Source organism: Panthera uncia, chromosome D1 (assembly GCF_023721935.1).
Source record: "Panthera uncia isolate 11264 chromosome D1, Puncia_PCG_1.0, whole genome shotgun sequence".
Lineage (NCBI taxonomy): Eukaryota > Metazoa > Chordata > Mammalia > Carnivora > Felidae > Panthera > Panthera uncia.
Genome location: NC_064808.1, coordinates 110,189,211 through 110,214,804, shown reverse-complemented (window position 1 = coordinate 110,214,804; position 25,594 = coordinate 110,189,211). Strand labels below are relative to the sequence as shown.

General features: G+C 45.4%; 1 protein-coding gene across 1 annotated transcript in view; it reads left to right on the top strand.

Annotated features, from left to right (window-relative positions):
• The window catches only part of YAP1 (Yes1 associated transcriptional regulator), a 108,259-nt gene that overhangs the window by 73,440 nt on the left and 9,225 nt on the right, over window positions 1-25,594 (top strand). The window contains exons 6-8 of the mRNA XM_049641317.1: window positions 1,228-1,341; window positions 15,388-15,563; window positions 17,739-17,786. Coding sequence (XP_049497274.1) covers window positions 1,228-1,341; window positions 15,388-15,563; window positions 17,739-17,786 — 338 coding nt within the window. The remainder of the gene's footprint in view (window positions 1-1,227; window positions 1,342-15,387; window positions 15,564-17,738; window positions 17,787-25,594) is intronic.

Sequence of the window (25,594 nt, the reverse complement as noted above, 5' to 3'; positions counted from 1 at the left end):
GGAGGTGTCCGGAACCGTCCCGCGACTGCTGCCGACTTGTTCCTCTCTCGGCTGCTCAGGAACTTGGAATGTCAAAAGCGATTTGCCACCGGGCCCTCTTCCCAAGAAAAGGTGGAGCCCAGCCATCGGGGTTCATTTGTGGAGGTTCTGCCTTCCCAGTAGTGGCGTCGAGCCCACCCGACAGTGACTGCCGCTGAGAAAAGCGGTTGGGTCTGTCGCGTTCACCGAGGTTACTTCCCACTCGCCTGCTGGTAGACACCGGCCCCGCCAGCAAGCTGCAGCCCTGGACGCGGCTGGCGCTGGGTGCCCCAAGCCGGTGGGCGGGGCGGGGGGGGGCCGTTTAGGAGCGCGTGTGACCCCATCAGTGCCCGGTATCAGACACGAAGCCAACTGGCCTGTGGCCGTGGGCGGGGGGGATGCGCAGAGCCCCCTCAGGGTCACTCCTAGGGCTGGCCGGCACCTGCCAGGGCTGGTACGTGGAGGAAAAGAGGACTCGGGCCGTGCGGGGTGGAGTGAGCTGTGCGATGTGGTAGCACGCGGAGCCCTGTCGTGGTTCAGTGTTGCCGCTGGAGTGGGGTCCGCGCCGCTGCTGTGGGGGTTCGGGGAGCGCACACGCACCGTCCACTTGGAATGGCCCTCGGTTCCGCCGATCTGCACCTGTACCTCGCGGAATTCCAGCCAGCGCTCTGACTCCCGTCTCCACCTGACTCACCCCCCCGGATCCCGGGGTAGGCGCGCAGGTGGGCCCAGAGGTACCCGGAACTCACAGGTCTGCCCTGGGCCCCCCTCTTCCTGCTGCAGCCCTCACAGCCCAGCCGTCCGGTAGCTTCCTCCCCCCAGGAAGGTGCAGGAATCTCCCAGCTCCCTTCCCGGGTGCTGCTCCCTCTCTCCATAGCTTTCAGATGGGGGACCCTGCCCCCTTCTTCGCCCACCTCCCCCAGCCACTTCTGGGTTGCTGAAATGGCACCTTTTCCTGACACCTGTGGACTGCAGTGCCCCTCGCCGAAGAGCCTTGTAGTCATTTATTAGTTAGTAGTTTGTATAAAGAAGTGGAGACGGGTCAGGAATCGGGATACAGGTTTCCTTTCCTCCTCTGAACATATGCTCAATTCTGTGACGTTTTGTTTTTAAATATGCACTCCCCCCACCCCCACCCCCTTGGTTTTTTGTTTCTACCAAGTAAAAACCAACAGTGATTTTTTTTTTTTTTTCTTTCTGTATTTATAGGTCCTCTGCCTGACGGATGGGAACAAGCCATGACTCAGGATGGAGAAATCTACTATATAAACCATAAGAACAAGACCACCTCTTGGCTAGACCCGAGGCTTGACCCTCGTTTTGGTAAAGGTTCAACTCAAAACCTTTTTTAGATATTTTGATAACTGTGTGTGTGTGTGTGTGTGTGTGTGTGTGTGTGTGAATTTGGGAACATCCCCTGAAATAAAATTGCGTTGCTTTCTAGTATTGAACAGGAGGACTGCCCAGCCAGCTTTTCCAGTCCTGCTTTTATACCTCCCTACATATGTTCACTCTGCACCTGACACATGCAGGCGTGAGTCTGCTCTGCAGCCTGGGCGCCTGGGCTGGGGGTGGGGTGGGACGGCTTGTGGCAGCTCACTAACCAGAGTCCTGCTCCTTTCACCCTTTGAGCGACGCAGTGAACGTGCGTAAAACGGTCTTTCTAACTGCAGTGCTAGTCAGGCTGCCACGCTGCTCTAGGGCCTGGGATGCCGGCTTTGGTCCTGACCCAGTGTCTGCTTCTGTGCACCTGAGCGAGGAGTGGCCTGTGCTGGAGGCCGTCTGGTTTTCTGTCCTCCGCTGGGCTGGAGCTGTCACCCTGGGGAGGCGCCAGTGAAGGCATTTTCTCTGTTCTTCTTCCTCTGACTGGCTTTCTTTTTTTAAAGGAAGGTTCCTTAGTTTTTTATTCGGGAAACAAAAAAGCAAAGGCGTATTCCCTTCTAAATCACCCTCTGCACAAAGGAACACGCCCCTCCCAAATGCACACGTTCACATTCTGATAATCATATACAACCTCTTTAGTGCCTTTTTATCCCGTGTTTTTCCGCTGTTCTGTTATTTCAGTGGGGTTTCTGAGACACTCTCCCAAAGCCACGGAAAACTGAATCTAAAAAGGAGCAAAGCCTTGTGGTTTTGAAGTTTGCATTTTGGACTGGATACAGCTAAATGAAAACAACGTGCAGATCATCGAGTAGGTCAGACTGAGGAGTGTGGGGCTTTTGAAGCTCTACGGGGTTGACCTAACAACGACTGTGGGGACTCTTACGGGAAGGAGGAATTAACTCTGTGAATGCCTTCAAAACACAGTCCTGGGGGGAAAAGAAACTCTGCCCAGAGCTTCTTGGGTAAAATTACTTCCCTCGCAGAAACATTGTGAATGGTTTGGCTGTGTCTGTATGTATGCCTTCAGAAACCTCCAACATCTGGGTTTCCCCCAAGCTGACTGGTCATTGGTGGGCTAGTTGGGACCCCCTGTTCACACGAAGCCAAGGTGGATCGGAGAACAGACCGTCCTTTTGACGGATAGCCGGTTTGGCTTAAATGTTAGACTTTTGAGCTTCAAAGTCTGTTTGGGTGTTAAAAAAGTAATGTGGCGTGTTAATAATTTGCAACTTCAGATTTTATTTAATACTTCAGTAAGCCTTGTGGTTGAAATAGGAAACCAAGTAAGGTAGAGAATTTTAATAAATGTTGCCATTTGTATGGACTGGAGCGATAACAGCCATGTTTCCTTAAGTCATATTTAATGAAATGGATTCAGCTTGTCCACATTTTGGAGATTTTTTTTTAAGTGGTCTGTGGTCCCCCCCCCCCAACATAAGGTTATGAAAGATGATAATTAACTCTTGGCTAACTCCAGAAATCAGGAATTGGGACAAAGTTGTTGTTGTTGTTGTTTTTGCTTTGTTTTTTTCTGTAAGTGCTTTCAGTTAAAATAGTGAAATAAAGCAACTTGGCCGTGACCCTAGGTAGATCCATTAATTACGCACAGAGCTTGGTCTTTTGTTTTGAGTAAGGAAGAGTACTGAAAACAATTCTCCCACCCTGCCTTCAGCACATGCATACGCACATTGAATTGCATATTCCAAAGAAAAGTTCCATAAAATTCTCTTACTGCCCATAGTTTCCCTGTTTGGGCCCACTGTGTGTGTGTCTTCCAGACAGGCTTGATAACCTGCCAAAGCTTTTTATTTTGTGGCCTGACTTTTAATCTGTTCCAGACCTTTTCAATCAGAGCCCCAGTGTAACAGGGGGGCGGGGGCTTCTCCAGGCTGGGGCTCTGGCGGTTAGAGCCAGGCTGCTGAGTGCAGGGGTGCTCATGAAGTCTGAGGTTCGAGACGGGAGTGGGTTTTATCTCTGCCAGAGAAATACAGATTGTCCGCTTTCTGACCCTTTGAGCTGTGCACATACAACAAACGGTGGGTTCTTGTTTTCGTGGTTGTGAGATTGCTTTCCTGTACTCCCCAAATCTGTATTATTTACCTGTGTTTAGCTTGGATCAAGTTAATCTTCTCTTGTGATGTTGTGGAATAGAAGGTTCCACCTCTGTGTAAGCTGTGTGAGCTTGACGTCCCTTCCCTTCTTCAGACACCAGCCTCTTAACATTTTAGAATCCTGTGTCCGTCCTCCTTCCTGCAGAAAGTTAATAAATTATCCATATGATTTTAGGAAATTAAAGAGTAATTTGTGGATTGCTTTTCTTTCATCCGATTTTCTTGTTTAACATTTAAAAACTATACATTTTTGACATTTACGTTATTTTAGAGAATTTATAGTAATTTGTAACAAATCATGAAGTGACATCACTGACAATAAGGATTCCCTGATACTTATTGGCTTTGAGAAAAGAAGGGGTTTTGTTTGTTTTTAAGGATTCCTGTTAGGAATTTTGAATTAATCCAATTAGGAATTGGTGCCTGAATATTATGTAGGCTGTTACATTACTTCATATAATGACTCTTTCCTGGAGATTTTAAATATGTAAATGTATTGTAAACATGAAGAGTCTCAAGTTTTAAACATTTCCTTGTTATGTAATAGTCCTATGAATAGTGTCTGGTAAAAGCCCTAATGAAAACACACAAAAATATCATTTCTTTTTAGAATGAAAGATCTCCAAAACACTAATAATCAGTGGACTCATCTTTTGTGTAATGTTACTGTCCTTACTGTTTATATAAAAGGGCATATTAAATAATGTTAGCAATTTGTGTTTCTGGAAATAAGTGCTGATGGTACCACTGGAAAAAAACATGTTTGGTGTAAATGGAATATTGGAACCAGAGATTTGGGCTAAAAAATATATCTTTTGAGTCTTAAACGATGTAATGAACAATCTGGTGTGGCAAAAACAGAATAGTCTTTAATTCCTAACAGTTCTGTGCATAGAAATTCTGTGCACAGAAATGTCAAAGGTAATCAAAACCCAGATGCTGATTTTGGTTCTTTGTTTCAGTTTCCCAAAACTTGGTGTGTGTGTGTGTGTGTGTGTGTGTGTGTGTGTGGGAATTTCGTAAAACAAAGATAACTAAAATGAAAAAAGGAAGAATAGATAATTTATTAAGACTCATAGCCAAAGTGAAGCACATATTTCTTTTTTATTTATTTATTTATTTTTTAATGTTTTATTTATTTTTGAGACCGAGAGAGACAGAGCATGAGCAGGGAAGGGGCAGAGAGAGAGGGAGACAGAGAATCTGAAGCAGGCTCCAGGCTCTGAGCTGTCAGCACAGAGCCGGACATGGGGCTCGAACTCACAAGCCACGAGATCATGACCTGAGCCGAAGTCGGACGCTTAACCGACTGAGCCACCGAGGCGCCCCAAGCACATATTTCTTAATCAAGGTTAAATCTTTGCATCAATAGTGAGAGGTTTATTAAAAATTTTAACTTTTTAGATATACATTAACCTTTTCTTTTTAACACCAAATATTCTCGATAGCTGTTGTAATAAGTGAAGTAGTACTTTACTTTTGATGAAAATGTACCTAATGACCAACGGAATACATTCTAAGTCTGCTCTAGTGGACACAGGAAAATGCACTGAAGGCTGTGGACACTGAACTGTACCTCCGTGAATGGAGTCTTGGGTGGATAGAATGTCAACATCTAACCATTTGAACTTTACTAAAACAAGTGTCTGGATAATCATGTGTTAAAGTATTTTTTTTCCTTACACTCTTTTAAATCTTTCCTGGTGATCCCAAATTGTATATACTGGGTTGTAGACTGCATTATTCACTCCTTAGGAGAGAGGGAAAAAGATAATTCATTGTATTTTAGGTAAGAAGAACTGTTGCTAATGAAAAAATTTTAATGGATAAACCTCCCAAAATTTGGCCCTGGAAAGAAATGTATAATGCCTCTAACCCGCATTTGTCAAGATGTCAAGGCGGTGTCAAGGGCGGTGAAAAGTGGTATTCTGGGGCTGGGGGCGCTCAGCATCCCTGGCCCTCACTCACCAGTGCCACTCAGTCGCTGTTGACTCCCCACACCAACACATACGTGCTTAAAAAAAAATAATGGGGGAAGACATACGAAGAATTGCTCAAAATAGGTGTTCCTCTGAGACGTAGGGAAACTGTGACCTGTCCAAGGTTCTATAGTTCTGTGACAGAACTGGAATCTGAACTTGATCTTTTCAGACCTAGAAGTGTTTTGAAATTTAGATTTCATGCAGTTACTGTTTTAGAAACACCCCTAATTCATCAACACTGAAACATGGACATTTCAGAGGGAAGAAGGTGACAATGGTTAATGCATTTCTATTGTGACTCACCTTGAGGAAATTACTCGGAGGTTTCCAGTTACAGAAGAGATGGCCTGATGGCAGCGGAGTGTGAAGCCGTCCGGATGGATTATCGTGCCACCTCTATCATGTTCTTAAGAGCCTGTCTTCCAGCCTCAGCTTTGACCTTTCCCTAGAGTAGGAGCTTAGCAGTTGGTTCTGTTTAAGGAAGGTTCTAATGACCAGAAAGTATGTGTCCCTTTATTACCTAGAAATTTACTTCCTGTCAGATTTGTGAATACAGTTCAATCCCAGAAGCATTCTCTGTCCTACTGTGGCTTGTCCTTTTTTTTTTTTTTTTTCTTTCGTGCACTAAGAGTTCTGGGATCTCAACCAGGTCGCTCCCCTTCTCTGGACACCGTTTTACTGCTGACTCTTTAAATGTAACACGCAAGGTAGTCTTTTTTTATGTGTGCGTTTTCCACTGAGAAAGATAATTAGGGTGTGTCTCAACTTTTATATGCCTTCCAAACATCCTGTTTTCACATCCACAGAAGGTAGCTAGCCTCCCGCTTACTGTGTAGTGGTTATTCCGTAATGTGCTGAGTTCAAGTGAGCTCTGATGCAGAAGATGTTACCTGCTCAATCGGGAATCGAGCTCTGAGCTTTTCTGGTACCACAGACTAACCCAATTCACTCAGAACAGTACCTGACTTCTCTTGACTTACATGTGATGAGATTATACTGGATGCTTTTTGAGGATTATTTCTGGCACTTAATTAAAATTTAATAAAGGATGCTAGATTGTGGATTCTTCAGTGACTGCTTTGGACCCTTGCTTAAGGCTACTCCCCAGCAGCCTTATGGACTCGAGCCCATGAGGTTTCAGAGACACTTTTGGACTTTTTATTGCATCATCTCAGTTTAGCCCTTGGCCCTCCGGTCACAGCTGGGAAGTACTTTTGAAGAGGAGACAGAGAAATCTTTCAGCCCTTAACCTAAAGACGAGCCTGATCCCGTGGTGCATATGCCCAGGAAACAGACCTGATGGGGGGGGCCGTTCTGCGTCGAACAGTTTGGTCCTCACTCAGTCTCTGGATGCAGAGGAGTTTAAAGATGCTTACATTAGCAGGGTTCAGCTTGGCTGCCTTAAAGATGGTGCATCTTTGGTATGCTTTGTTTCTAAAATGGAGAACTCCTGTAAAGCTGCTCTGATCAAGGCAAAAGCCTGATGGAAGCTGATGTGAAGTAATATCCCAGGCTGTGTACGTAGTGAAGTCTGACTTAAAACACAGTTCGAGATTGTTAGCAATTATTACCCTTATTTTATGCTTTTTTTTAACTTAAGTAAGCACTTAGTGAAATGAATATCTATTTTTTGAAATGAGTGTTCTAACGCCGAAGATTATAGAATATCAAAATAATTTCAGTACCGGAGGTTTGCTGTTTTATTTGTGTACGTGTGGTTTGTCTTATCATGTTTGGTTTTTGCTTTTTAATGTTACATTCAGGAGGATGGTGCCCAAAAACTTGATCCCTGATGATAAAAGCAGTCTCACCAAGGGTGAGCACACGTAGTTTGTATTTGATGGTGGTTTACGGATGCAGTCACATAGTGAAGAAACATGTTTTTTTTTACGGGAGTTATCCATGTGGAATTTTTAAAACTTAAAATCTTTAAAAAAAAAAAAAAGTTTTCCTTTTAATGTTTACTCATTTTTTGAGAGCTAGAGAGACAGCTTCAGTGGAGGAGGGGCAGAGAGAGAGAGGCAGACGCAGAATCCGAAGCAGGCTCCAGGCTTCGAGCTGTTGGCACAGAGCCCAGTGCAAGGCTCAACTCACGAACCGTGAGATCACGACACAAGCTGAAGTCAAACGTTTAACCGACTGAGCCACCCAGGAGCCCCTTTCATGCCAGTCTCTTGGTAGATGTTTGAAAGAAGTTGAATTGACCTAAATAATGGCTTGTTGTCAGTATTTTTTAAACAGTTTAAAGATTTAAAGTCTTAAACCCAGTTTTGGGGGCCTGTGGGTTGATGTTTGGGAAAGGAGCAAAGTACAGAGTGTGAGAGGGAGGGACTGAGGGATGAGGGACTCCCCACCCGCTGCCTGTGATGAGACCTGAGCCCTGGGACTCAGAGCCTGCAGCCAAGCCCTGGAGCTGGGGCCTGGAGCCAGGGTCTGGAGGAGGTGAGCTGCTGTCACCTAAAAAAACCACAGTGAGATGCCGGCTGGTAGCCAGTCAGACTGCTAAAATCAAGGACAGACTGTGCAAGAGTTGACCGGAATAGGGAGAAGTTGGAACCCTCACTCGGTGCTGAGGGGACTGAAAACTGATACAGCCGTTTGGGAAAACGGTGTTGGCAGATCCTTGAGTTGGACACACAGTCGCACTAGGGCCTCGCAGGTCCTTTCCTAGGTGTTTATGCAAAAGAAGTGGAAACCGTGCATCTGCACAGACACCTGAACACGAGTACTCAGCAGAGTCCTTCACAGCAGCCAAGAGGTGGAAATGACACAGGTGCCCATCAGTTGATGAACGGATGGAAAGGGTGCTACATCCCATGGTGGAATATTACTTGGCAACAAAAAGACCGGAGATGCTGGTACACACTGCAAAGATGGCTGAATCTTGACACGTGCAAGTTCACGTGAAACCCGCCAGTCCCAGAAGGCCACGTACTGTTTTACTCTGTTGACCCGTTCCGTCCAGGATCAGCACATCTACAGATGGGAATCTGTCACTGTCTCCCGGAGTTGGGGGCACGGGAAGTGTAGTGCTGAGGATACCCAGTCTCTTTCAGGGGATGAAAATGTTCTGAAATTGGTGATGGCTACACAATTCTGTGAATCTTTACAAACTGTTAAAAGGGTGACATAGGTCAGTCAAACTTATTTTTTAAGATTTTATTTTTTTTTAAGTCTACTTATTTTTGAGAGAGAGACAGCATGAGCAGGGGAGGGGCAGAGAGAGAGGGAGAGGGTCATTCCCAAGCAGGCTTGGAGCTGTCGGCCCAGAGCCCTACACGAGGCTCAAGCTCGTGAACTGTGAGATCCTGACTTGAGCCAAAACCAAGTCAGACACTTAACCGACTGAGCCACCCAGGCCCCCAAGATTTTATTTTTAAGTAATCTCTACACCCAACATGGGGCTGGAACCCATAATCCCAAGGTCAAGAGTTGGTCGCTCTACCGACTGAGCCATCCAGGCACCCCAGTAAAGCTTACTTTTTAAGAAATCATTCCTGGCACAGCACTGCCATTTGAGTACATAGCTTAATCAAGAGCATTCATTTCTTTTAACAAGTCTATTATTTTATAGTCTTGAGTATCCTTGTAGGTATGTGCAAAACCTAAAATTTGTTTTTAAATGTTAAGAACAGACTAATATGCAGGCATGCAGTGTCTGAGACTTGATAAAATATTAGACAAAGTAAAACGTGCCTTCTGGAGTCATGAGGGACTGGGTGTAAGTTAACGTTTTTAAAAGTTCAGACACTGGTTCCAATTTTAAATTTATGCTTAATGAAGGCATCACTAGGACTGAATATATTTTCCCAAAGTTTATGGTTGATTGTCAGTTCTGTAACACTTTGTAATATTTCGAGATTGAGGTTAGCAATTATGAAGTCTTAAAAACATTCTGAAATTTGAAAATGCAGGTCCTGAAGATGAAGTCTGGGAAGAGACCCGCCAGGGGCATGGCCTCCTGTGTGTTGAGAAGGTGGTGTCTTTCCAGTAATTGCTGAGACCATAGCTTGCTACCATAAAGCTGACAGGACTGATTTGTTAAGTGAAACTTGAAACAGTTACTATTTCATAGTCCAAGCTGCACAGACTCTGAATTTTAAAATACAGAATATTTTTTTAAAATCCTGTCATATTTCTTAAGGCCTTTTTTTTCTCTTTACCTTCTAGAAATGTTATTAAAAGTGGAGGAGACCTTGGGATTTCAGTAGTTGATCACGGAGAGAAGAACTTCGCACTGCTGTTCTGTGTGTTTTTTTTTTTTAGCCGCCCTGCCCCCTTTTCCAGGGAAACAAAGCCTGTTTTGTTTCTCCCCTGCTTGTGAGGTCTCTGCCAGGCCCTTGTGGGTGCGCTGCTCTGCTTTGTTGAAATGTGTGAGATACTGAGAAGGTAAAGAGCAGGATGCTTCTGGAGGGAATCATTCCAGCTTCCTTAGATCAGCAGGGTTGTTTGAGTTGGTCACTGAAATACGCTCTTCATAGGGAAAGCTTGTAGCACTGTTTGTACCCACAGGTAACAGCATTTGGGCAGACACAATTAAGTCCTCACCACTGTCAGCCAGAGAGACCATATCTGTTGCTAGTTTTGTGCAAACTTCAGTTCAGTTCTGCAGAGTTGTTTTTCCTTCATCTTTTGCTCTCCTGTTTCTCCCTTTATGTGGGTTTTGAATAGTTAAATAAGCTTAGATCTGAAAAAGATCCTACCAACCAATTCAGGAGCCTTCAGCAGCCCTCACTGTCCTTGATGATCACCGCTAACAGTATTTAATTCTGGAAAACTGAAGGGGAGCACAGGATCCTTCCCTCTTTATTTTCAAGCAATTTGTTATTGTCCATTTTCACAACAGTACATATTTATATTAACTTGTTAAATGTTGTATTTCTTAAAAGTCCAGTGGGGAAAGCTGAATTTTCAGATGCTTCTTACTAGATGAAATATGTAAGTGTATAGCTCGAGAGTCAGTTTTGCAATCAGTCAAGTTATTAATGGGCTATTTCGTAGCAGTTTCTTGTTTAAATTATTTAATTGCTTGGAACCAAAAACATATTTTCCCCAATAGCTGTTTGTTCTAAGTTGCACTTTATGAGGTGTTCACTGCATGTGATAGGTTCTCAGATCATCCCCTCAACTCCTCCACACTGAAATAGCAAATGTATAGAACATTTCTGAGGGGAATATATCGAGTACTGAGTATTGTACTGGAATGCCAGGAGTGTGTTTCACTAAAGGAGAAGGATGTCTCAGGGTTGAGTTAAGACTCCACTACCCAATTTTTCCACTTAGATCTTACTGGAAAGATAAATATTCGTATCTCTGAATTGTAGTGTACTGACAAACCAGGAGTGGCCTGGTAAAGTGGGAGAAGGCAGAGGGCAGCATAATTATCTGTAGGACTAGGAATCTTAAAGTTTAGGAAGAAGTGCCCCAGGGAAGGAACAAGGTAGCATTTATGCAGCACCTCTTGTCCCCAGGGCCAGAGTGTGTGCTCTGCATAGATTAATCTCCACAGTGTCTCCGAAAGGGACATACAGTATCCCCAGACACAGTTGAAGAAGCTGAGGATTAGAGGAATGACTGAATTGTGGGGTTGGTTTGACTACAAAGGCAATGTGTTTGGTATTGTGACAATACCTGTTGGTGACAAGTAGATGTAAGCAGTTGTATTAAATGAGATTGTTGATTCCAGACTTAAACGTGTTTGGAAGCATAACGGTGTCCTGAAGAGCCTATGATTTAAATGGAAATCACAATACAGATTGTGGCAGATCTTAGCACTTAAAATTTCGGGCTTATTTTTTTGTATCCATTCCCCTACAAAATACTAAACTACAACCGTGATTATGAAACTTTAAGCCATTTATTCTTTCTAAAGACAGATCATAAATAAATGTGATTTTTGTTGGGCAGTATAAGACAACTAATCGGGCTTTGAACAGCATGGTCCTGTTTTGACGTCCCGTCTCTGCTCTGCCAGACAGAATACCAAAAAGAGATCACCAGAAAGACATGACTAGGGTCACAAATTGGGGAAAATAATCTCTGTGGGTCAGAAGGTAAAATCCACATAATACAGTGAGCAAGGGCAGGCAGGTTTAGGGGCCTCGGGTCCTGAGGATGTCAGGAGCTCAGAGTGTTACGGACAAGGGAGACAGGACAGCTGTGGGCCTGGCCTAGTCCAAGAGGAGGACTCACCACGCATCAAGTACAAATCTCAGCAATCCGTACACAGACCCTGTTCTTTTAACTACAGTGCAGTTAAATTAGATTCCTATGGGGCGCCTAGGCTCACTAGGTTTAGCGTCCACTAGGTTTAGCGTCCGACTTCAGCTCAGGTCATGATCTCCGGGCTTGTGAGTTCAAGCCCCGCCTCAGGCTCTGTGCCGACAGCTCAGAGCCTGGAGCCTGCGTCAGATTCTGTGTCTCCCTCGCTCTCTTCCCCTACCCCCCTTCTCAAAAATAAATGAACGTGTTAAAAAAAAAAAAAAATAGTCCCGATAAAAAAAGTCAGCTTCGAAAAATGTATATGGTGTGCCCTCCCAGCCATTAACACATATCATTAATGTTGGGATTAAAATTGTGGCATCTGGTATAAGATTAATGAATAGAAAGTCCAGAAGCAACGTAATGTGGCAATTTAGTCTGATAAAGATGTCTTTGGGGGAAGGATATACTTTATGTGGGTGGTGTTGGGCAAATAGGCATGAAAATATAAAATTAGATTTATTCACTCCATATTCCAGGATAAATTCCAAGTGGAGTGGATTGAATTGCCAAATAAATACATAAAAAGAAAGTGAATAGCTTTTGAATTAAAAGTTGATGAATTGCTTTGTCATCAGGGAGTGGGGAAAACATAGCCCAAATTTCGAAAAGACTGATAAATTTGACTGCTTAAAGAATACAATTATATGGAAAAAGCAAACTAAAAAGAGAGATGGTAAACTGAGGGAGATTATTTGTAACATATATGTGACCACAGCTGTCTCCCCCTCATATATAAAGATTATCTAAAATAGAGAACGTAAAGAAAGACTAGCAAGTCTCTTGGAAAAGGTACAGACACAATTGGCATGAAAAATGCAAATGGCCCTTTAAAATAGGGAAATTGATCAAAGTTTTGAAATAAAACGTAGCAAAGTAAAATTACATTGACCAACCATTTCTCACTTTCCAGATTGGCAGAAATCCAGAAGTTTGGCAAGGATTTCATGGGGAAAAAAGACTGTCCTACATCACTGGTAGGGATACAGCCAGGTACAACCCTGGTGTGGGAGGGAAGACGCAGGGAGACTTGGCAAAAGTACTCACTTTCAACGTGAAGTCAGCCACCTCTCCCAGCTAGGGCTCCACCCCAAGATACAGTAACAAAGAGACAAAATAATGTGCGTATGAGCTTATTCTAGGATAGTGAAAACTTAACAGGAAATTGGTTGTACGGGATACTAATAAGCTATTTTAAAAAGAAAATGAGAGAAAACCCCTATATCCTGCTTTGGAGTGGTCCCAGGAATATGTTGTTGTGAGTAAATAACAAAAAAGGCGAAGTGGAGACGAGTAGAAAAGTAGCCTTAGCGTACGTGCTGCCCTGTGTCAACGAAGCGTGCGTGTGGTTGCGTGGATTTTGCAAACACTGGTGACTGTTGGCTGTGAGCTGGTCAGGGTGGGGGAAGTAAGGCAGGTTTCTCCAGTTCAAGAGCACGGTGTCCCAAGCGAATCTGTAAATTGAGTTGGTGGCCATGTGACAGGGAGAGGGACTCTTAGGTAACTAACCCACAGTGATGTGACCGTATGTACCTAATGAATGTTTTGAGTCAACAGTGACAAATTAGAAACTTGTAATAATCATTTTGTTGGGCATACGTTTAACAGTCTGGAGAGGGCAATACCTACTAATGTTGTTAGAACCAGGTTTTTCAGCATAAGAGAAAATGCTTAGAAGATCAAAGAATCCAAGTAAACACCCCGAATGGTAGGTACTGAGATTACGTCTGGATGAAAGGCTATGATGTTTGCTTCAGAATAATCGGGGAGACAGCAGGATAGAAGGGACTCCACGTGCATGGATTAGGATGCTGCCTGATGAGCACGTGAAGATCTGTCATCTGTGTTTTTTCTACTTCTCTCTCTGTGGAAATTATTTGGAAACTTTGAAACCTGTTCGGAAGCATTACAGTGTAGTAAATAGCTCATGAGTTAGATGGAAATCTCAGTAGAAACTACAAGTATTGGGAATGGAACAGTCATAAATTACACTATTTGAAGATGTAGGACACTCGGGAAAAGCATGACTTAAGGGTACATTTGTTGATTTAAATCCTCCAAGAAAAGATTTAAACTAAACGACTTCAAGTCAAGAAGTTAGGAAAAGAACTGGAGAAAGCCTGGAGAGAAAAGGCGGGAGCCTCATCACCTGCACACTGCCCACCCAGTAGGCCGGACTGAACGAGGCCGTTGTGCATGAGTTTGGCCTGTAACGGTCTTTCCTGCGATGTCCTCAGCTCCGTATCAACACACGTGGTGCCACAGCAGAGGTGGCCAGTCTTCGGTGGAATTTGCTCGAGTTACACATTGTCTGTCTTCACTACTTACATTTCTGCCTCAGTGAATACTCAACTCGAGTTTTTTTCAGCACTGACCTTGTTCTAGATGCTGCAGAGCCCCGAGGATACATAGGCCATTCCTGTGCCGGCGCCTGGAGGGACGAGGGTCTTAGCGCATCGTGGATGCTGCGAAATGCCGGGCAGTTCCCTCAGATCTCCCAGAGTTGGCACTTACCAGGCGGCCTCTGTGGCACAGCCGAGGATGCATGAGAAACTGTCATGAGGAGTTGGGTACCTGCCCGGGGCAGCAGTGGGTCGCAGGAGCTGTCCGCGTACGTTAGGTCGGGTTTTGGTGGTGAGGGTCACAAGAGAGGTTGGTCTGAATGTTCCTTTCTTCGAATGCCCTGTGTCAGGATTGTGTTGGCCTCGTGAATGCTGTGTGAAGTGTGTCTTGTTTGCTGTTGTCTGGAGAAGGTGGTGTGAGATTGGTGTTCTCATTCAACATTTGTGAAGTTGTTTGGGCCTGAGGTTTTGTTGGTCAGTGTGTATTAACGATTTAGTAGAAGCAGGGACCCAAAATCTCACCTTGAACCGTTCTACACGTGTCTGAAAAGGGGATGTGTCCTTCCCATTTTCACATAATAAAACTTCCCTCCGCGGGAAATCCAGTAGAATAAGGATCCACCCGTTTCTGATTGTCACATGGTTACAGGTTCAACTAGGAACCAGCTCCTGAGTCTCCCTGGGCTGTGTGAGGGGACACAGCGGTGTTGCTGGAGATGAGCCTCTGCTGTCCAGATCTCGTGGGCTTGTTCGATCAGGAGCGAGCCTCCCATCGTGGAAATCTGCTTGTGTGTTAAGGGTTGATCATTTTAACGGGCTTTGCTGCTCTGAATGCTGAGTGTCATTTTGTGGGACTTGCATCTTTATATTTGTCATAAACCCTGTGCTCACGTCATTCACACTCCAGAAGTCACCACAGACGTCCCTGCCGCTCAGTCGTTTGTCAGCCTCCCAGCTCTAGAGGCAGCGGACATGACAGGTCCCCAGCCTGCGCTCGATCCTCTCTGGATGTGCGTGTAACGCGTCCTGTGCTTCCTGTGACATGCTTTGCTTTTACGTGGCATGTCTTCTGCCCCTGTCGCTGCAGGTGAGAGCGTCCTCTCGTTTCGGGCTCTCACCTGGCTGGCATCTGGTAACGGCAGCAGGGGTGACAGCGAGAACAGTAAATTAACCTAACCGTCATACTGTCGGTGGCTTTCCTGCTACACTGACTGTGCCCAGATGCTTTTGAAAACCTGTCCTTTGCATTTGCGATTAGATTTTTAGGACCAATGTTTTGTTTCATTTTAGCCGTGAACCAGAGGGTCGGGCAGAGCGCCCCGGCGAAGCAGCCCCCGCCCCTGGCCCCGCAGAGCCCACCGGGGGGCGTCCTTGGCAGCAGCGGCTCCAACCAGCAGATGCGGCTGCAGCAGCTGCAGATGGAGAAGGAGAGGCTGCGTCTGAAGCAGCAGGAGCTGCTCCGGCAGGTGAGGCCCCAGGTTAGAGGCCAGCCTTCGCTTTTCGGGCTTCGCTTGCCGCGCGTGGGTCGGGGGGCTCGGCGCTCTGTCACGGCCTGGGTGACCCAGACGACGCGCCGGCTCCGTTCTGGTCCTGCTTCCCCGACCCGGCCCCCATCGCGGGTGGGCGCCTGTCCCCCCTGGGCTGCGGAGCCGTAGACGGCGCGGCTCGGACCGTTTTGCCCTCGGGACCCTGGCGTGTCCCTCGGGAGACCCCTTTTCCCGGAGACGGAAGTCCCTCGGGGGTGATAGGTCACTAAGGCGTTTCTCAGAGGACACGTGGGATTCGGCGTGGCTGAATCCAGGGTGTTTGACTTAAAACGTAATACACGTTGCCCCCAGTTGAGAAGGTCCCTGCGCTGGGGGCTTTCTCAGGTTGGCCCGGGTGCGGCCTCCCCCTGGATGGCTGGGAACCTGTCAGGACCTGTCCCCGGAGTTTCCCTTAAGAAAGTGCCGCAGGTCTTCGTGTTCCACCAGGGCAGACGGTCCGTCCCCTCAGGATGCGCTGGGCCCCCGCCTTGTTCCGGAAGGCGAGCTGAGGCCACAGGGTTCAGACACCGGGGATGCGGTCTTAGAGTCACTTACTGTTGAAGTTTTACGTCAACTGTTGTGACAGTCCACACGACAGGGAGTGCCGATTCTGGAAGTGCGGGAGGCGAGGGTCCGCGAAGACAAAGCCTCCTCCTCCTCCTCCTCCTCCTCCTCTGTGTCCTGAGTTCTCTTCTCGGGCGTCAGTCACCACCAGTTTCTCATTCTGTGTTTCCAGACACATCCTCTGTGTTCACAGACGTGAAACACGTGCATCCGCTACTTGTCTCGCAATTGCGGTGTGCCGCGTGTGGAAGTGACCGCATCGACCCGGGTGCGGGCGCTTCTGAGGGCTGTGCGCTCACAGTGTTCCTGGAAACCGTGATTTGAGAAACTGGAGCCCTGGGGAAGGAACCTAAGCCGGGGAAGTCCCAGACAGACTCAGCTTGAGGCCGTGCTGCCCGCGACCTGTCGTGTAACTCGAGCGTGCTTGGCGCCCACAGCGGGTCCTGATGGCAAGGGCTGTGCCAGGGCTGGTGTCAGGGAGCCGTCGTGACGGACGGAGTGCTTACCTGCCCTCGAGAGGGTGCGGAAAGGAAGCCGACGCAGTTCACTGTGTCTCTTTCCAACAAATTACTGGAAAGGGAAAATAATTTTCCTTTAAATTAAACTTTATCCTCGGAACAAGGGAGTACCATCAAGGATGTAATTATGTCTCTGTTAGAAGAAAGAACGCAGCGTTTCACTCCATCACTGATCGGTCCTAGGTGGTCTAAGGAAGGACAGAGCTCAGTTTCACACACGGGGTGAAAACCATCAAAACTGAGAAATCTCACTAAGAACAATTAGTTAATTGCCAGTGTCAAAGTCTTAACTATTTTAAAGTGTCCTGAGTTTTTTAAAGTCTAGAAATGGGCCGTCCATCATTATGTTGCATTCCGTAGATCAGCCTGGGCTTTTTGTTTGTCTGTTGTATTGTCTTGTTTTTTTTTTTGTGATGGGCGATGCTGCTGTTTATAAAACTCTTCCTCCCAAAGAGTTTTTCCAAGTCTCTCTCTCACTCTTCCTGTGGGTGATGGGTCCTGGCCAACATAGCTTAGCTTCCTTTATGGGTAATTTCTTTGTTTCTTCTTTACTACTGACTGTGTTGTTGTCTTTTCTTAATGTGGAAGTGACAGATCTCCTCTATTCTTATACTAATAGTCTGTTTGTTAGGATTTTTTGGTTTTGTTTTTTGGCAATCAGTATAAATTCATTATGTCTTAAGTCTTTTGGCTTCCTGTGAATTTGTTAGTTTCTGTTATCACTGAAACATTAAATTATATTTTTTTTCCTGCTTCTGATTCTCAGAAGCAAACAATCGACCTGACCAATTCGCATTTTATTTGGGTCCTGACACCTCAAGCCTTGCTGTCCTGTCCTTGCTGTTGAGTCCTCGGGGAGGTTTTGGTTTCTTGTGACTCCGTCGGCTCCTGTCTTCCTCGGTCTGCTGCTTCCTGGGCTGGCTTGGGAATCCTGTGCTGTGGTCATGTGTCTGGATGAAATTTGTAAGTCAGCCTACACAGCCAAACCATGCGGCTCAAAGTAATTTTTATCCATCTTATCTTTTACTCTTAGGCAATGCGGAATATCAATCCCAGCTCAGCAAATTCTCCAAAATGTCAGGTAGGCTCTTACTGATGTTTTAGCATTGAAAAAAAGAAAAAAAAGATACTAAATTAGGAAAGTGAGATCCTTGTGCTCAAGGGGCCTGTCCACACTGAACGTTAGCTCAGGTATAACTTTTGAGCCATCTTTCTCCCAAAATAACTTAGGTTCATATTGCCGCTCCCGGAAAGTCTGTGCTGCCTGCTTCCCGCTCACTCCCCCCAGGAAGCTGCTAGTTCTCATTTTCATTCCATGGAAGTCTTGTTTTATTCCACATTTGAAGCGTATTATGTCTCAGTTGCACATCCCATCAGCCTTCAGGTGTGCCTGATTTTCATTCGCATAGCTTAAAATAGTATTTATGATGATTTAGGATTTATAGGAATTAATCATTAGAACAGCAACAGGGTGACACAGATCATTTCCCTGGTTAGGCCACTGGAAGAAATCTCAAGAGTCATGATGGTGCTCTTAGCAGAAACCGTTTTTGCAGGGCGTTTCATAGGAAGAAGATCACGATTCTCAGAAGAGAGGAGGGTCTGCTGGGGTAGTGTTTTGGGTTTCTTTGTTGACGTTATCCACATTTCTCCCTGATGAACCCCAGAGAGCACTGGTTGAGAAGGCATCTTACGGGGATGGCAGGACTGTGGCCCTGTGTCCCTTTGACTGCAAGCACTTGTTTGATTCATGGAAGATAGACCTCTGTGCTCAGGGTTCGCAAGGTTGGAAGGACTGAAGCCTAGGGGACGCGGCTTGTGTCTCAGGTGGGCAGAAGCAACCAGGAGGCGCCGTGTGGCCGCTGCGTCAGCATTAGCAGCAGAAGCGGGCTTTGGCAGGGCCCCTCTTGGTTTGGATGTTGTCACCTTGACCGTGGGATACCACCCTCCCAGAGACTAGATAACTATGTGAGAGGGAAAGCGGTTCCTTAGCCCACAAATGTCTTCTTGAATCAGGAGATTGTGTGAGGCGGGTAAGTCAGGACATTTGCTTCGACAGCGGAGCACGATCCTGCCCCGAGAGCCGCTGCTCGCGCGTGCGCCTGGAGGCCACGGTTGTGGACCTTTAAAAGGAGAAGATCCGTGCCCTTGCTTTTTCTCCGGAGTGTTTATGAAAGAAGGCCAGCTGATGCCTGAGATTTATTTAAGCCAGAACAAGAAACCTGGAAGAGGTGTTTTAAAATCAACCTCGGATATGCTGGAGGATCAAACGGGATTTGTTACAGGAGTTTTGGTCACTGTGTTTCCCTGACAGTCGTGGAAATGTCAATAAATGTTAGGAAATTTGGCACGGGGTTAAATTTGAAATAGCTCAGAACACACAGAACATGGTAGTGTTTGTGTCAGGCAGGCGTGTGCGTTCTTGCGTGTTTTCTAGATGACCTGATAGAGCCAAGGAACAAGCTCACAAAGAGGAGCCTTGTCTTAAGTGCGGATGGCTTCCTGCAGGGTTTCCAGGACGATCAAGAAAACCAGGAAGACCTTTCCAGTTTAGAGGAACCGGACCTGTAAAGGAATAGTGGAGGAAAGGCGACAGGTTATTCAGTAGTTCAGTTCCAGTCACTGTTCACAGTTTTCTTTTACTTTTCTAATAGAAATTAAGTGCAGATGAGTTCCCAAGCAACAGGAAGTCAGTGTCATTATTTTATAATTTTACATACGATCATATACTACGTTCAGACGCTGTGGGATGTGGGAAGGTACCAAACTTCACAGTGTTGCTGTCTTTCATTTTTTCCAAATAGGATTAACTAAACAGATCTGGACAGCAGGGTTCTCTGGTCGTGTAAACTGACGACAGTATGCGTGAGGTTAATGCAGAATTCTGAAAAAGTAAGATAACTTTAAAAGGATTGGTAGATCTTAGTTAAAGATGGGAAATAACCACCTTAATTTTTTAGGATTTGATTGCAGAATTTTGGAAAAAGTTGTCTTCAGAGCACTTAAAAATTTTAATTTCATTTGGATTGTCCACTATTTTTATGTTGGAAAAGCTATTTGTATCCTCAGAAAACACTTTTTGCAACTACAAACGTCACGTCCGCTCCTGAGGCTGAGCCTGTAACGCTCACTTTTCTGGCCGCGTCTCTTTCTCGTCCATCAGTTGGAGACCTTCCGAGAGGGTCGGTGCCGTGTGTGCTGTCTGTGGTTTTCAGTTCCATTTCTGTTTCGGGGTCTTTTGAAAGACATATTTTGAGAAAGATCGTGCCCCGAGTGTGGACGCTTTTGCCTTCTCCCGTTGACTCCCGCCCCGCTGGCTGCGTGCACTCTTGCGTCCGGTGGCCCTGATCCCGCTCATGAGCGATCCCCCTTCCCTCTTGCCCGGTGAGACTGTCCGGTTCCTCTTCGAGGCCTGGACGTCAAAACCCGTTCTACGTGGCCTTCTCAGAGTCCTCGAGACCATTCAAGAAATGGAAACAAGACAGCTGTGCATAGGTATCTTAGCTTTATTTCTGAGCACATAGCTGCTTCAGTCTTCATAGAAATGATAGCTGTAAGTAGTTTGCCGCTAATGACTTGGCGTACTTGCCGTTTCTTGCGGGTAGTGCTAGATGCACCCGAGGGTGAGACCCACGGTGTCCGTGTGGAGGACGTGACGCCACACTGGTCGCCTGCAGTGGTGAAGAGGGTTGGATGTCCCTAGTTTTAGCCACACGGAGCAACGTAATACCACTGCTCAGGGTCACGTGAAAACAATGGCCGTCTTTTTTTCCTAGAATTTAAGAACGGTAAAGAATTGGGCTTTTTGTTTCTCCAAGTTGTCTTTCTTGTTAAAGCTGTTTCAGAGTTGACTTTGCCCAAGATTATCTCTCTTCTTTTTGAAGTCCTAGTACTGAATAAACCACAAATTCATTTAGGTGTTTCCTCATCAATTTTTAGATTGTATTTTTAATAAGCGTGTTGAAAATTCTGATATACTTCACACCCGCGTATTCTAACATGTTATCTCATTTGTGTTATTCATTAAGGTCTCTATAATTTTTCTTAATTTTTTTTTAACGTTTATTTATTTTTGAGAGAGAAAGAGACAGAGTGCGAGCAGGGGAGGGTCGGAAGGAGCGGTAGACACAGAATCTGAAACAAGCTCCAGGCTCTGAGCTGTCAGCACAGGGCCCAACTCAGGGCTCAAACCCGTGACCCGTGAGATCATGACCTGAGCTGAAGTTGGATGCTTCTTAAGTAACTGAGCCACCCAGGCGCCCTGAGGTTTCTGTTATTTGAAGAATGTTAAAATAATGTGTATTACTTGAATTGACACCGTAATTAACAAATTATTGAAGACCTAATTCTGGAGATCTTTCAGAAAAAGTGTTGAATCTCAGGAGAATGCTGGGAACACCAGACTACAAATCTCTTTTGGACAACCCCTTTCAGATTTTTATCATACTGTCAGTCTCAAAACTGCCCCAGATCCATGTGTACAGTTTTTTAGTAAAAAATGTTCTGCAGCTAAAGATAATTTGGTGAATGGCACACATACTAAAACACCAAAAGCATTCTAATCATTGACTGAATGTTTTCATCACTTAAAATGTAAGGAAATATTCTGTGTTTATAGCTGGGTTGGGAAGCGGGGTCTGGCAAGGTTTCTGGAACAGTGGAAGAAATGGCCTTTTTTTACCCTCTGTTTTTAAAATTATGGACATAACCTGCTATCACTAAGACAAACTATTATAAGATGTATATTTTTAGAGTTACTCTCCATTTCTAAGTTTGGGTTTCTGGTTCACTAAACTAACCTTCCTTAAACAAGTTGATTACCCTGAAAAAAACACGCCTTCAATCACGCACCATGTGTTACCCTAAAGTGGATGCACTGTTAACACAGCTCAGTGCTTGCTTGCTAAAGACAGACTTGATTTAAAAAAGTAATTGAAGTTGACATTATATTTTATAGAATTTTCTCTGAGTGGAATCATAACCTTTCACCTGTGATTATTTTGAGATTCACTCATGTTGTGTCCGTACTTTTTTCTTTTTAAGTGTACATATTTATTTTGAGAGGGAGTGAGTGGGGAAGGGGCAGAGAGAGAGGGAGGGAGAGAATCCCAAGCAGGTTCCGCGATGTCAGCGAAGAGCCTTACACAGGACTCCCTCCCATGAACTGTGAGGTCATGACCTGAGCCAAAAACCAAGAGTCGGATGCTTAACTGACTGAGCCACCCAGGCACCTCTGTCTTCTTTCTTTTTATTGCTAACTAGTATTCCATGGTAGGGCTATCCTATGATTGTTTCTCTTTTCACTTTTTGACGGACATTTGGGTTGTTCCAAATTTCGACTTTGTGTAGACATGTGCTTTCATTTTTCTTGGATACCCTAAGAATTCAGTAACCCAGAAATGTTCTAAATGTTTCCGGACTGATGACTGCTTCTGCTGCCTTTCTCCTTATTTTTCTAAATGACGTGAAGCAAAGTACTCATTTTTTATGGGGGAAAAATACTTTAACTACCAGATATATATTATCTTAAAGTGTCTTTTTCACCCTGTGGGGAAGGATACTGCTATTTAAGCGACTGGAGGGAAACGTAAAAAGGGCCAGTGGCTTCTGGCGAGACCCCAAGTCCATAAAAGTCCACGACGTCACGAGGGCCAACTTGAGTTTGCCCTCACAAGCCACCCCGGAAAGTTCCCTTTGGACCAAGCTGGGACCATGCGTGTTACTCACAGTGTAGATAGCTGTGACTCCCAATGTGTCTGTGCCACATTAGCTAAGATTTAGAAGCTCGCTGGGAAAAGCTGCCGCATTTTTTTATTATTACAGAAGAAAAAGAGCTAAAAATACTTGCTTCATTTAGAAAAAGTCAAATGCTCTAAAAGAACTTTTTGACCTTTGAAATACAGAAGCATGATTAAATTTTGGCCAAATTTCCTATAACTTGTTTCTCCGTTTTTGAAAGTCTGTCAAACTATTTATTCTAACTACCTTTGGGAAAAAGAGAAGCTTAACAAACTTGTATTTTTAGCTTAGTATTCTAATTTTAGGCATTTGTTCACAGTAAAAGACTCCTTAGAGATAGACATAACTTTCAACATGAAGTGTTTCAACTGAAATCAGTTTTTATAGACGATCCAGTTATGTCCCCAAACTTGTTTTGAAACGTCTATGCCAGATTCACTGTCCATATTTGTCCAGAGTGAGTTCTGCTAAAACCACTTTATTGCACTAGAGTAGGCTTATTCTATACAGGTTCGTATCGATGCATGCAGGCGTAGTTTTAAATGCCGTATAATGGACAAAAGGTTTCTGTGGAATATATTTTGTGACTAAAACATTCAGCTTATGTAGCTTTTTTCATACCTATCCAGTTATAATTATTTTTCTCTAAAGTCACTTGCAAAAGGTCTATATGGCTCTGAAACACAGTTCAGTATTGTACCGCTAAAATTCTTAATTTTACATAAGTTGGTTCACTTTCACGTTTCCATTTCTTGGCCAAGGGTACAAGCAGTTGTAAGCTTGCTTTCAGTGAAAAGCCAGGATTTATCAGTCCCCGCTGACTCCACAGGCCCTTTCCTCCAGAATCTGACGAGGCAGAGCTTGGAGTCAACCACTTCCCCAAATTTCCGTGTCACCTCTGAGGCCTGCCTTCACAGGACTCTCTGTGTGGGTGTGTGGTGCGTGCACGTGTGTTTGTGCGGGAAGCACATAGGTTGTTCTCTTTGCATTCAGTTGAGCTCCAGTCATAAGTTAAGGGGGAAATAAGTTGGTCTGTTACCCTGCGTAAATGCGTAAATGCGTTTGGTTTCCTTCCCCTGTTTTTGACAGTTTGTTTCAAATATCAACAGAATTTTTCCATCTTCCTTACTGAACCCAGTGGAATAAATTATATTAACAGCAGATGGAAACATGAACATTGAGAATTAATGACTTGGGGAGGGGGCTACCAAGTTGACTTTAATTACTTAAAGCAGTTTTGTCTTCAGCAAATACTAGGCTGTGTTAAGATTATCCATTTTTGGGTAATATGTGTATAAGTACTTATACATCATTTATCCTCAGTAAAACTGTTCAGAAATTACGTAGGGCATTTAATCAAGTCTGCTCTTTTTGCTATGTCTAGAAGTTTCAAAACTGGGCTAATATTCCTACCTTGCTTTGGTTTCTGTGATCTGTGTGTATATGTGTCACTGGCCTTAGCACGTTATGTTTGTTTTCATGCCGCTGGCAATGCTGACGCCCCCACCCCACCGACACCAGTGCAGTAAAATGGCATTTTCTCCTGAGCCTCTCGGACTCACTTCACATGAACCCGACACGGCCCCTGTCACGGCTCCCGCACAGATTGGATGAGAAGCGCGTCTCCGTGGTCCCTTGTAGCCCTCAGGCGGCTTCAGGCACATCTCCAGATGAACTTCTTTGCGAGTGTTGGCGGCGGGTCTGTGGTGGCCGCTGACAACAGCAGTTCAGCTGTCAGAGACCGCAGCCGACGAGATTCGGCAAAGTGGTAAAATCCAGAGTAGCAAAAACATGGAGAATCTGTGCCTGACAGTTAGCTTTAGCTTCATAAAACGATGTCGAAAAAGTGGGAACTTCATAAACAAAAGTAAAATAAAAATTGGTTAACATAAAAATCATAACCAATTTATTGGTTATTTTAGTAACGAGTCGGAGTAGCGTCATGTCCTGTGTTTGCTATGCAGAAACTGGTGCCTGCCTTCTTTGGTAGGAAGTAGAAAGCAAATGAGGCTCTCTTTACAATATTTGCAAGGTCCTGCCGTGTTCTGACAGATCTACAGCTCCCTCCCTCACAGAACTCTAAGCATCAGCTTCATCTAGAGCTTACAATACTAGTCGTTTTCAAAGTTCTTCCTATTTACATCCTCATGTTTTAATGGCAGCATAAATTCTTCAGAGCCTCGGAAGTTAAGGTATTATGCTCCCAAACCGTCCATTCGTTCATTCATTCAGTGTGCCCTCAAGGAACAGAGGAGAAAGGAAGGAAGGAAGGAAGGTGGGAGGGAGGGAGGAACTACGATATTGTGTGATAAGTGTTAAGATCATGTTATACCTGTGCTCAAACTGTTACAGATGTAACCTCTCTCTGTCCAGTCTGTCCGAAGATGGAGATGGGATCATGGCAGAGAGCTCCCCTCCCCGGGGAAGGGAACAGAGTCTTAGATAACAGGGACGAGAGCAAAGCGCCCTAGTCGAAAGGCGGGTGTGGACAGCAGGGCCGTGCTACAGACCCTCGCAGTTCTGAAGTTCTGGTCACTCAGCGGGAGGGGTTGGCGAGGGTGGAGAGCACAGACAGGAGTCAGATGCACCGAGTCCCCAGAGGCTGCTGGGAGAGTGGCTTGGCCTTCGGCAGGGACAGGGGAGACTCGGGGACGAGTTAAGAAGAGGAGTGCGACTGGGGAGAGCTTTGCGAGAGGAGGAGGCAGAAAGCCAGACGCCTGGACGGCCCGTGCGTTCCTACTGATGTGGGACCGACGTTTGGATGACCTTGACTGCGTCGGGCTCGAGAGTGTGTGCCGGGTGTGGGGCAGTGACGGTGGGGACGTGAGAAAACAGAACATCACAGAGTGGGACTGTGGCCGTTCAAGGCCAGAGACCCCATCGATTTAGACTAGTCTGGACAGTTGTGTGTTTCTCTGGCATTTCTTAGCAATCCTGTTGTGGAAATGAAGGAAGCGCGTGTGTGGTACTGACTCACGGTGGCAGTCTGCTGTGAGGGGGCCTCTTGGGTATTTCAGACGATCGGCTCAGAGCTCGGGCTTGTATCCCTGCGTCATTACTCACGGTGGCCAAGACCTGAGATCTGTCGAAGTGTCCATTTAGCTGTCCACCACTTGCCAACCTGGGTGTCCTTTGATAGTTGAGTGGATG